Source organism: Phalaenopsis equestris, unplaced genomic scaffold, assembly GCF_001263595.1.
Source record: "Phalaenopsis equestris unplaced genomic scaffold, ASM126359v1 Scaffold000209, whole genome shotgun sequence".
Taxonomy (NCBI): domain Eukaryota; kingdom Viridiplantae; phylum Streptophyta; class Magnoliopsida; order Asparagales; family Orchidaceae; genus Phalaenopsis; species Phalaenopsis equestris.
This window is the reverse complement of record NW_018164651.1, coordinates 280,371-293,713: the sequence shown is the minus strand read 5'-3', so window position 1 is coordinate 293,713 and position 13,343 is coordinate 280,371. Positions and strand designations below refer to the sequence as shown.

At 33.6% G+C, this 13,343-nt stretch overlaps 4 protein-coding genes across 4 annotated transcripts in view; 2 read left to right on the top strand and 2 right to left on the bottom strand.

The window, feature by feature from the left end:
- Window positions 1-7,240, top strand: part of LOC110023077 — a 28,272-nt gene extending 21,032 nt beyond the window's left edge. The window contains exons 4-6 of the mRNA XM_020722299.1: window positions 2,313-2,433; window positions 6,176-6,235; window positions 6,395-7,240. Coding sequence (XP_020577958.1) covers window positions 2,313-2,433; window positions 6,176-6,235; window positions 6,395-7,240 — 1,027 coding nt within the window. The remainder of the gene's footprint in view (window positions 1-2,312; window positions 2,434-6,175; window positions 6,236-6,394) is intronic.
- The window catches only part of LOC110023063 (cationic amino acid transporter 9, chloroplastic), an 84,939-nt gene that overhangs the window by 45,954 nt on the left and 25,642 nt on the right, over window positions 1-13,343 (bottom strand). The window lies entirely within an intron of this gene.
- On the top strand, window positions 8,868-9,320 carry LOC110023076 (peptidyl-prolyl cis-trans isomerase Pin1-like). Its single transcript, XM_020722298.1, has one exon. It carries the CDS (start codon window positions 8,868-8,870, stop codon window positions 9,318-9,320), a length of 453 nt encoding a protein of 150 aa, XP_020577957.1.
- Window positions 12,448-13,036, bottom strand: LOC110023075 (glutamic acid-rich protein-like). Its single transcript, XM_020722297.1, has 2 exons — window positions 12,625-13,036; window positions 12,448-12,546 (listed from the first exon to the last, which is right to left on the bottom strand). The coding sequence occupies exons 1-2, from the start codon at window positions 12,835-12,837 to the stop codon at window positions 12,448-12,450; spliced, it is 312 nt and encodes a 103-aa protein (XP_020577956.1). The 5' UTR covers window positions 12,838-13,036.

The following is a 13,343-nucleotide window of genomic DNA, read 5'->3' as shown; positions in this document are numbered from 1 at the left end:
AAGGTCCTATAGGAATCCATTTTGGGTTTCCTCATGTCGGTTTCTTCCTTCTAAGTGTTAAAAGTCGATACCGCACACGCGAAACTCCAAAAGATGACGGAAATAGATCGAACTAAAACGAGACGGACACCACTTCTGAGGTTCTAAGATAGTCGCAGGAAGACCCCTAAGGCTAGATCCTCACTTCTACGAGGAATACGGTATATTGGATGTAATATGAAAGTTTTGGGTGGCATAAAATAAAAATCAAGATTTAGGCTTATTGTCGGCGCTTAAAAGGGGGAAAATTAATGTTTGGGGGTCGCCCGTAAGAAGCTGTAATTTAGGCTTATATATGTAAATACATAAGTATTCGATGCCGAAGAAGTCAATGATCATTTTATTTTATTTAATGAATAATTGATTAAGAGGGCTTAAATCTTGATATAATACAAAATAGTAGATGTTCTTTTTTATACATTTCAATTATTTTTAAAGATAAATGTTATTAATTTTTTTTCTTTTGTATTATTCCTAATATTTTGTTTATTTATTATCTTATATATATAGATATTTTTTTTTTATAATTGTGTTCATGTCTTATAATTTCAATAATAGACATATTATGTGTTGTGTTGTATTGTGTGTGTCCTCGTGTTTGTGCAACATAGATAGCAACTCACTAAGATGATGAACTCTGGTTTAGGGTTATCCTTTGAGTACAAATATATAATTGAAACTTTTGTAGGGCAAAATTCCAACTCAAATAGATTAAGATACATCATATCTAAGTTGAGAAATAAATTAGTGATAGAAAATTCAATTTTGAGATTTCTTTGTATATTATGCACTTTATCATATAATGGGTAATTTCGTGATGGTGAGCTGAAGATCAAATTTATCTTCAGCAAGCCTTTCATTGAATGATAAAGGAGCTCATGGATGCTCTGGGATTTAAATATTTTTTGATTAAAATGGAAGCCTCTGGGTTTTAAGTTTAGTGATTTAATTAAATTATCATTTACAACTTACTTTGCCTTACAATGTTTTCCCCTTCCCCTCTTTTTTATACTTTTTTCTTATGAGCTCATTTTCATAATTTTTTTTGTGAGCTCTTTTATCTTATGAGCTACTTTCACAACTCATTTTTCATGAATTTAATTATTTTCTTTTTCCCCCCTTTTTTAGCATATTATATATATTTCTTATATTGTTAAGGATGAAACCATCATAGAGGAAAAATTATCATATTCATGCATTGTGAATAATAATGGATTTTAAATTTTATTTTATTTTGGTTGGGAGGATTTCCTATGAAAGTTGACAATTCCCTAGTTGTATGTACATCCTTCAAGTTCAAGAGAAGTTAATCATGACTTTCTTCTATAACGAGAATAATTTCACAAATGGATTTGGTGACAGGGTGGAAGCAGGAGACTTGATTGTGATTGTGAAATAAGTACACGATATGAAAAATATTCCAGAGAATAAGAAGCAGTAAAGAGGCCCAAGAAAGTTTTCACTATCAGTAATATCAAAAGAATTTGATAGTAAGATAAGGTACCTACAAGTGTAACCACCGGGAATCCTCCTATCAACAAGAAAGAACATGATCATCTCTCTTGGAAGGGACATTGCCTAAAGGAGCTTTCTAGTAGTTCAAAACAGCAAATATCATCATCAAATTATTCAAAGAAAATTTAACAGTAGTTCACCCCCTAGTTGTAGCTAAAGTCATGTAGGCACTTGAGGATGACACTGGTATTTGATGATATACTTGCAAAGCATATAAGAGCATAAAGAAAACTTTTTGAGGCTAACCCTTTGACCTCATATCATACTCATTTTCTTAAGGAGAGTAATTTAGCTCTGTGATCTGAGTTGAGCAAAATCAAGGGTTATCTTCTCTTTAATGTCTAATAAATTGTTGCCTGACCTGAAAAATCGGGATGTTGAGTTGATGTTTTCAAGGTCGAGGAGAAGGCGAAAATGAGGTCTTGTATGTTGCGCAAATTATACTGTTTTTTGTTTGTTTATATAATTATTGGGAGTTCTCTGTGATTGAGAAGGACCACCTTCATAGAGCATTTCACAGAAATCTTGAATGATTTTTTCTTCCTTTTTATTTGATTTTTTCTGTATATATAATTTGATAAATTTCTCAGTTACAGAGTTTGTAAGGTTTTAGCCATTTTCAGATGGTATCCTGAAGCAACTTAACTGGAAGAATGATATTCATTTGAACTGATATAATACTTTTTTTTATTTTATTTTTATTTTTTTTGTGGTGCGAACATTCATAATAAGTCACTTTCTAACTTATTGTTTTTTAGTGGCGAGAGAACATCTATGAAAGAGTGGCCTAGCTTGCTTGAGGTGAAAGGAAGAGTTAGATTAGATGCATTTGAGAAGTTCCTGCAAGAGCTTCCTCTTTCCAGAAGCAGAACAATTATGGTATATTGCACCATATGCTGGAATATTATTTTTGCATTTTTTTTTGTTTTAGATGAAAATAATTTTGTTTTTGTGCCTCGTTGGATTGCTGCTTTTCTTGATGCTTATCAGGAAAACAGCTCAGGATTCGTCCATATGAAGCATGGATTGCAATGCATGATAGAGAAACATTATGAAAATTTTGAATCTTTGAAAAGTGTTACGCCACTGGATCCCCTAGGGCCCCCCTTGCTTTGGGAAAATATTCTGTATGGACTCCGGACGTAGCTCTGCATGCGGACTTCCATAATATGCCGTCACGTGTGCTAAATCGGGGAGGTTATTTTGGAGTTATTGAAGTGGAACTGTGGAGGTTATTTTGGGGTTATTGAAAAAAAACTTATATATTTCACTTTAATAACCCCGAAATAACCCAAAAATAACTCTAAAATAACATCTGCGGCTTCACTTCAATAACCCTAAAATAACACCACAGGTTATTTTGGGGTTCTTTCTGGGTGATTTCAGGATTATTGAAGCGGAATATATGAATTTCTCTTCAATAACCGAAATTATCCCGAAATAACCTCCGTCGTGTTATTTAAGGGTTATTGAAGTGGAATAGTAAAGATTATTTCGGTGTTATTGCGGAGTTCGTGGTTTCATTTTAATATTTTTTTGATGGGCGTGATATAGCACACGTGGCGGTATATTACTCGGAGTCCGCTTGTAGAGCTACGTCCGGAGTCCGGTAAAAATTTTTTCCCCTACTTTGATACTTTTGTGTCACACAGTTTCTATGTATTTACGCATCTAACACCTATAGTTTGATATTTTTGTGTATAACACTTTAGTGTCATAACAAGTTAAAATTCATGCATTAATAGGTGCATTTCAATCAGAAGAAATGTCAAAGATTTGAGTGTTAGGTATCTAAATATTAAAATGTTGGCTATGCCAATTAATAGGAGTTTTGTGGCATGTATGTACATTCTCCTATGTATAGAAATTTACATACATACTACTCAATTCTTTGGTTGTGTTTCTTTGATTGTCTATAAAAAAAATGTAGAAATTATATTGCTATGACTTTTTCACGTAATTTATAACTTTGATTATAGACCTGAAGCTATTTATATAAAAGATTTAAATGCATGCAATGTTTTTTATGTTTTTTTCTTCAAATGGGAGTATCCAAGTGGACTTTTTTCTTTCTATGAGGAGAAGAATCTTTCACTTTTGTTTTTGTTTTTGTTTTTTTTTCTTATGTTTATTTGAATGTGCGGCAAATAGTATGTAAACCATGCCTGGAACTCCCTTTAATGTAAAGTATACTAGAGGAGTTGTTATATTCGTCAAACTATATATGATGCTGTTGGTTGTTATCTGTAACTTCAAAATTTCTTGTGGATTCAATTTGATAATTTTATAATAATTTAATTGTTGATGGAGAAAGTAAGAAAAATCAAGATGATTTAAAAATGCATGGAAGCCTAATAAATGTTTTATTTTACACGTCAGTTTCACCATTCAAAGTCATTAAATGTACTTTTTTTAAAAATCTACTATTTTTAATTCCAATCCATTTTAAAGTTTGGTGCATTGAAATCCCAATTTGACTGTTTTTCTAGAAAATATCATCGTTTTTATGGTAAGTTAACATTTCATCTAGAAAGTATTAAAACCAAAGATGGATCCAAACAACATATACAAGCTTCCTAAAGTTCTACCGCACATCTATCTCACTATTCAAAACCATTTAATGTTCTAGAGTTTAGTGTATTCATTGAGAAAATTTTGTTGATTATGATTTATGTTCATATGAATTTTTAAACTTATGTACGTTATACACGTGTTTTGGCATGTACGCACTTCTATCTGCTCAGTAGCATGTAGTGTTTACAGATGCGCGTGTGAGCTTTTATGTGAAATCATTTTGGAATATAACTTAAGGTTGTTGATTGTGTCATAACTAATTTATTTGAACATACGTATTTGCAAGTGGTTGGAATTTGAATTTTTGACGTTACTTTTATTGATGTGTGCATTTATTTTTTTCGGAGCTATGCTCTCTCATTTACTTTTTGAAATACTTGTTATTCATTTTCTTTGGCATGAAGTAAATGCAGAAATTTATATTTTTGTGTCTAGTTTGAAGTAAAATGAAATCAATATCAAACATGTTTGGCAATGACGGCTGCGGTGATAGGTGGGCGGGCGATGGAATGTTCTTTGTAGTGTATTTGAAAATCAGTCAAATTTAACGAATGTGGAATACATGAATTATGAACTATAAAGTGAATTCAAAATATATGAAAATGTTAAATTGCATTCATTTTTCATTCACTAGATTCCCAAGTTTTAAAAATCCTTGCTTTTGGTTTACTTTGCACCACAAAGGCAAGGAAACCAATAGCCCTAAATTGGTGAATGCTGATTTCCATGTAATTCTTATATTCATTGCATTTACATTCTCTTCCAGTTTTCTTGAAAAGCAGACAGAACTAGGAACTTTAACAAGAATTAACTATTTTGGCATGGATTAATTGTCGCCACTGAGCCTTCTTTTAATGTAACAAGAGTTATGATATTCCTGTGCTGCATTTGCATTTCAGAGGCCTGCAGCCGGCGGGACTGCGGTCTCTCCGCTACTCTCACTTGTTACAGGTTGCTGGCAATAACCCATATATTTTAGCCACATTGAATTTTAGGAAAATTTACATGCATACCACACAATTCTTATGCATTCACATATGTAACATTTAAAGTGTTATATTTACATTTATAACACCCTGACATTCATATTAAAAGGTGTATTCACTTTTAAAAAGCTAGTGATAGTGATATTTCTGATATGATGTGAAAGATTTGGGTTATCTATGTAAATATAAAAGTTTAGGTGTTAGAAATGTAAATATGTAAGAATTGTGTGGTATGCATGTAAATGCTCCTTAATATGAACAATTTTATTGTTAATGTAAAGTTGAATCTCTGGAGCTAGGTTGCTTGATGTAAGAAGTGATGTAAATGAATGCTGCAGCGATTGCAGCAATGTTGTTTGCTATCTTTTGAAATAAAATTCTGCCACTCTGTGTGGAATGCGGCCATGTAAAAGCTGCTCAAGCTGGGCTGAAGGAAATAGAATGAAAAAAGTGAAAGTGTATGTTGGAAGCACACGTCAGTGAGCAGCTGGGTTATACGAGCGCGAATTTTAAAGCAATGGAATGAGAATAGGGGATGGGTCTATTATATCGAATGTAAAAGCTGTTTGAGCTGTACGATAACTTCTGGGTATACGCCGCCAACAAGTGGGAGCTTCCTATTGATGTGTATATTACCGAGACTCGAGAAACAGATTGTATTTTAGTTATTTATTGTATAAATTTTGTTGACAATCTCATAAAAAAATTGTTTAAATATTTTCAAATCTTTAATGCCAAAATATTGGAATTAAAATAAAAAATTATTGTAGTTTTTTTTTGTATAAAATTAAGTCAATATTTTTTGGAAATCATTTATTTTTCTCGCATACACAAATCCATTTAATTAAAAATAAAACTGAACGTCCCTTTTGTGCATTAACTGATTTTGAGGAAAAATAAAATCTGAAATCATGACTTTCAACATAAATTTGTACGTAGTTGTTTTATGATAATATCTTAATTCTCAAAAATGCTCCTATTTAACTGCCAAAATGCATGAATTTTCGCCTATTATTTCCTAAAAAAACATATAAATAATACATATTTCCTTATTTATGCAGATGGTCGAATTTAGCTGGAAGGAGGATTCTCTGGAGAGTGGGCGTGCACATTTCTCCGAGGTTTGGCTTCAACTCTCTTTTACAAAGTTTATCTTTTACAGCTGTTGGATATGTAAATGCATACGAATTGAATGGTATGCATGTAAATCTTCCTTTTTTTATACCATATATGATCGCTAAATATTTGATTTTATGTCTTCTCCTTCCTTCCAACTACAGGCCATCCACTCTTACATCACAGATGAGAGAGTAGGATTTGCTGAGCCTGTCCCAGGAGTTGAGCTCTACCTCTGCCCTTCCCACCCAAAAATACTCACCATACTTACCCACAACCTCTCTAAGGAGCTCCTCGGCAGCATCAGCTCTGTCCTCAATGGCCTCATCGGCATTGTTGTATGGAGAAGACCCCATGCAACCATATCACCTAGAGTATCTTCCCACCACCACCGTCATGGCAGCTCGAAGAAACATTCGAGTTCGAAAAAACGTCATGAAAGCATGAATCATTCATTCCGCCGGAATCCAATGCCTCTACCCAATGATGAAGACGATGTTCCGCCCGGCTTCGGCCCGCCTATTGCGAGAGAGGATGATGATCTTCCCGAGTTTGATTTTTCTCGCGGCCGAAGCTCCCATCGTGCAGGCGCATTGGCGGCGAAGGCGACAGCGACGGCTCCGCCCTGTTCGTCCAACCACATGAGGGAACTTATCCAAAAGTATGGGCAGGGGGAGAACATCATTAGCGAGTTGGGGATTCCTGTCGAGCCGTGGAATGATGAAGATGATATTCCTGAGTGGAATCCAAATCAAAATATGAGATCGATGCCGCCATTACCGCCGCCTCCGCAGCACGTGTATCAACAGCAACTTATAAATGCCCACCCATTTGCAATAAACCAGAACCTGATGCCCCCGCAGTTCATACCTCCTCCTCCTACGCCCATCCAGCCCCAGGTTGGGGGAATGCAGCCTAATAATGCCCCGTGGCGGCCTGTGGCTCAAGGAATGCCAGTGAGGAATGGATTGGGTCTGTGGAGGCCTGATAATAATAACAATGGAAGTTAAGGTGCCTAGCTAGCTCTTCTTTTACCAGTAGGAATTTTCCTTTGATTTTGATCTCCAATGGAATTTTATGTAAAATATATCTCTGTTCATATGATTACCTTCAGCTGGGTGATGAATGTATGACCCCTTTTGTTGATTAGTTTTATGGTTTGTTGGAACTGACATGCAGGAGATTAATAAATGCTTTGTTATGTGGTCATCTTTGCCATCAATTTTATCATCATTGCCAGGTTTTTAAAGAGCACTTGCTTCATGCATCTATAGAATGTAGGGTCATTTACATATATGCCTCCAAATTCTTTTGTATTTACTTATCTGCAATAAACCGTCGCATCTTCATTCGTTTCTTTCTGAAAGATATCCAATCAATCAGGATGGAGGTGAGAGAGGGTCTTTTTCCTCGTCGTGTCCTTTATATGGAAATCAAGGGTCAAGGAGCTATTCCCTTCACCCGTACTGATGAGGATTTGACTCCACGAGAAATTGAACAAAAAGCTACGAATTGGCCTATTTCTTGCGCGTACCCATTAAAGTATTTTGAAATGAACTGAACACTTAGTTTTTTTACTTGTTATATTTATAGTTTTATACCACTCAAATCTTTCATATGACTATATCACATAAAAATACCATCATTTTAACTTCTTAAAAGTGACACATGCAAAAGGTGATGTGTAGAAATTAAACCGTATGTCATTATGTGTTATTTGTGTAAATACATAAGAATTTATTGGTATGTATGTAAATTTTCTGTTATAACATGATATTAAAGATATGAGTGTTATGTATGTAAATATGAAACTTTAGTTGTTAGATATGTAAATATGTATTGAATTCTCCATTATTTTAATAAGTGATATTTAAAAAACTAAATTCATTATTAATTTAATAGTTTTAAATTTTAAATCTAGCATTATTTTAATGAGTTATATTGAAATTTTAAGTAATGGTAATATATTGGGAAAAAATAAATAAACTTTAGGTGTTAGATATGTGAACACATAAGAATGTGATGGTGTATAATCAAATCACTATGTTAGTGGTTTTTTATGGAATATTTGTTTATTAATTTTTACATTTTTTTTCCATGACTGCTATATATAATAATTATACTTTATCTTTAAAGACAAATAAATTACATATGTTAATATTTGATTAAATTATAATTTATAGATTTGACCTCATTTAATCATATTATTATCAAAATTTTAAGAATGTTTGAGCCAAATCTGACATGCAACAATAATTCAACCTACTTGGCTCACTTAAATATAAAAGAATATTAAAAATACATTACATTTGTCAAAATAAGGTGTTATTAATCAGAGCGGGGAAATTTAGATACATGTTCGACTTGTTAACAAATATCGTTGTTCTTGTTTAGCTTGTTTGTACATCGAACTCAAAAAAATTGCTCTTATGCTTAACGAGCCCAACACGAGTTATTCGCGAACAATGGTCTATTTTGATAGCTCTAGTGATGCAGCTGTTGAATGTTAAGAATAGGGACGAGATTTAAATCTTATAGTTTATATTAAAGTGTTTATTTAAAAAGAATTTAATATAATTTTTTTATTTTTTTTAATTAATAGTTTTAATTCATCAGCCGATATTTGGTTCAGAGTCCATGAGTGGATGTCGAGAGGTCGCAGACCAAAGCACGAGAAACCTTCCGACGGAGATTGAGAAGGACAGCAAGCATCTTCACCAAAATCGGCCTCACATGCCGGAAGGGGAGGTGACGGAGCGGAGAATGGAAAACGGAAAGAGAAAAAGGGAGAGGAATACGGCGGCGGCGGTCTCTGCTGCTGGAAATGAACGAATTAGGGCTTCGCACATACTGCTGAAGCACGAGGAATCGCGGAGGAAGAGCTCATGGAAGGATCCTGAGGGACGACTTATCAGCATCACTACCAAGGCGAAGGCGGCTGAGCAGCTCAGGGAGTTGAGGGAGGAGGTCGCTGCCGGCAGGTCTCTGTTTGAGGATGTCGCCGCCCGGCATTCTCATTGCGCCAAACGTGGCGGAGATTTAGGTATGATTCGGAGCTTTGATTTTGATGGTTGGGGAGTGAGGGAGTGAGGAGTTTACATAGACCCTTATAACAGTTAATTCATATTCAACCGATTTAAAGATCAAGGCTGGTTATACGTATTTGTATTATTGTTGTTGAGTGCTTGATAAACCTCTGTCAGTCTGTAGAATTTTATGACATTCATAGCTTACAGTTTATCAGTGCGCTTACACTGTAAGACCGCTTTATTATCAGTTAAAGTGAAACTGAGCTGTTACACAATGAGTTGCGTTTTGGTATGAGTGTAATGATTAGTGTTTCATCAGAAATTTCAAATTTGACGCGTGTTCATGTTGAAGCACAACTAGTATGGTTTTGCTTTAATAACACTGCAGAAACATGACAAAATAGTGATGAAAAATGAAAAATTTCTCAATGGGCGAGCGTTAGGGCTATGCACATATAGTACAAGAATCAATTATTTTTACATGGAAGACCCCTAGAGAGGGGAAAACAAACAAGGGCTAACCAAATTAAACAATTTTATTATTTTGTAAAAGAATAATGCAAACATGATTACCCTCCAGAGAGCTAAAGGGGGTTTAATATGTAATACTTTTTGGGTATGAGTGTAATAATCTGATACGGAGGGCACTAATGTTAGCTCTCATATGTGTTAATTGTAAGAACAATAGAAGCATGTGAATGGCAGTGCCTTTTGTGGCTTTGGCACAAATTACTTCGTATTGCTTGATGTAGTGTTAAACTTCACTTTATCTTCATATGATGGGCAATGCTCTTGAAGCATTTATATGTGGCATATCTTAGTTAACAATCATAGTGGTAGTACATTTGTGGGTGTTAGAAAGGCATTATATAGTTTATAGAGGTGATTGGATGCTGTTAAAGCCATCACAAGATTATCATGGTGATAGGACTATCATGATTGGTGGCTAGTTTTATCAATGCAAGGAAATGCTATAAAAACCATTATGATGGCATGACTTGCATAGGATATGGCTCTATCATAATGATTGGATGATTGTGGATGCCATTTAATAGTGTGTTAGAATCTAGAGGACATATCAATACTCAAGTGCTTTATTTATTGATGTTGAATGAGGAATTTTTGTGTTTGTTTTACTTTTGTAGGTTTTTTAATCTCCCAAAGAAATTTTTTAAAGAAGCCATTTACTTCATGAGTGATATTTATTTTTATTAGACTTTTATAATTGTCAGCTACTGATAGTACTCACATAATTAAATTATGATCAAATGATGCTGCACTTGGTTTGACCCTATTGGCCATGGCATACTCCAATTGATTTGGTTAATTGCTGGTGATGCCTTATGGTAGATCATTTTGTAGGAGGTAATTTCATGATCTTATTGGGAGTGTCTAATTGTGGTTTTGGGAAGTGTATTGATGTGAATAATTTTGAAACAGTTCATTTCCTTTGGAACATATTTGATGAATATTACTAATAAGGTCTTCATTTTCATGCACCAACTCTCATTTCTAGGAGGATCATTTTGAGACGAATGATTTAATTATGGAATCTTAGAGGCACTTATGGCTTGGAGAAGTTTAGATCTTCTTGAATAGGTTACACATGCACTATGGCTTGAAGAAGTTGAACTCTTATTCCATATTCTAATAGTTATTTAATTTGACGTAACCCAAAGAATAATATTAGTAGTTGGTGTTTATAAAACAGAAGTGATTTAATATCTAAAGAAAAGAACAACAAGATTTTCAGGTACAAGTGTAAGCAATCAAAACACAAAACGATAAATATTTGAATAATATTTTAGACCATATGATAGTTATGAGGCATAAAACTTTAGTTGAAACAACCAAACAACGCCAAAAGAACCAACAATCTTTCATAAAAAGAAAAAACTATAAAATGAAATGTACCTTCTTAGAAAGGAAGGAAGATTTGATGTCATTCAACAAACATAGAAAAATAAAACAAAATCAAAAGTTGATCACACACATGAAAACCAAAATTAGAATCTTTCACCATCTCTTCATCTTGGAAGCGTTGCAAAACTCCTAATTTCAACTACTTCTTCTTAAAAACAAATTGAGTGCATGCAAATTAGAGCTCGAAACATAAACTAATAATTAGCATTACCAAAAGAGCCAATAATGCACGTGAACTATCTTTATATACAACTTTACCAACCATCCATATTTGATATAAACTATAATACTAACAAAATGTTTGACAGGTGCATCATCATCATCATCATCATCGCCACCCTCGGAATCAAAACATTAGGCCAAAACTAAACTATATGACTTCGACTATAAAATTCCTCCTCCAATTATTCCTGGTGATTGTTAAAATAAATAAGATAATAAAATTTGAAAGTTTTGTACACAATTTCTAATCATATTAACTTTGGTCTCACTTTGATTAGAAAATCCTTTCACATTAATTTTATCCCCTTATTTTGTTTGATGCAGCTTCTCATTGAAACAAATTAGTTACATTGTTACCAACAAAATCATCAATAATTATTACTCCCCCTGACTATAAAATTTATATTTTATTGTTCAATCCCTTCATAGTCCTACCAAACTACCATAAGGACCACATCAACTTCACACTTGTCTGGTTTCCCATTAAGAGTGACAGTTGCTTGTTAAAAACATGGTTAAGAAAACCACTTTGTTCAAATATTATGGCCAGTAACCATGATTAATGAGCTAAATAAGCATAAAATAAGTGGGTATAATAATTGCTCCCTTACATGTAATAAAAGTAGAAAAATGCATCATCTATTTATTGCAAATTCAGCAATCAAATGGTAACTGAATGAGGTAGAAAAATATTTATTAAAAAATATCTGACATTAAATTCGTGCAAATAGTAATGGTCACCAGTTTGCACCCACATTACCTCGTGTTCTATAATGGAATTCATTAAGCAAGCATTAAGCACTCAATTGTTCTATCATCTGGAATAAGACCCTTATTAACAACATGAAATGTTCAATAGTAACCTATAAAAAATAAAAAATAATATTTTTGTACTAAGAGCAATAATGAAAAGAACATCATATCAAAAACAGATACTAATCATTGAATGAACAAAGAACACTTGATCAGTTTCAAATAATTTCTTTCATTGTGCAAATAAAACTATATAATAGATATAGTAATTGCTTTACAAAGATTAAGTCTTACTGTTCCTTGCTGCGCAGAGCTTGATACTCTATCTCGAGCACTTCCATTTCTGCATCCCTTTGCACAGCACTTCTTTCATTGTCTTCTCCTTCCTCCTATACCATGATAAAAAGTGAAATGCCAAGCTGCGAAAAGAAAAAATTAAAACAAGGATGAAAACACTGCAAACATACCACATTGTTCTCTTCATCGTCCTCAGCTTCGGAGTCCATTCCACTATCGTCTTTTTCATCTTGCTCGGACTGATCCAAAGTTAGCTCCATCTCCATCTCTGAATCTTTATCAGATCCAATTTCATTTTCACTGTATTCATCTGATTCTAAACTACTTATACTCGCTTCATCACTTCTCTTAGAACACTTAGAACGCCTGGAAGTGGATCCCATCTTGCCAATGAAGCTGAGGAACAAAATATCAACTTAATTGTTTGGTTTAATGTCATGTGGATAGTAATGTTATTTAAATGATAATATCATTTAAACAACAGTTTAATTTATCAAATCCAATTCTTTGGCGTAAAATTGCCTTATTTAAACTGTTTGAAGTTATCTAAATGATCAATGGTGATTATGATTTTTCCAGTTTTTTATCTTAATCAGCCAAACAGCTAACATCAGCTATAATTACAGGTGTTAACCAGCCAAAATATCCAAACATTGCTAGCATAAAAATTTTATAAGCAATGCATCTAAATAACAAGTATAATTCAGATACCGGTTGGTAGCAGGATTTAACATAAATCCTGCAGAACAGCAACAATTACAACTTCAGGATCTTTAATCCCGTTTCTCCTCCGTTTTGCCTAAAATCACGATTTAATTAAATACAGTTGGAAGACTTGCAATTATTCTTTCCTCTTAACTTTCACAAATTTTAGTTCTAGCCCGAGTCA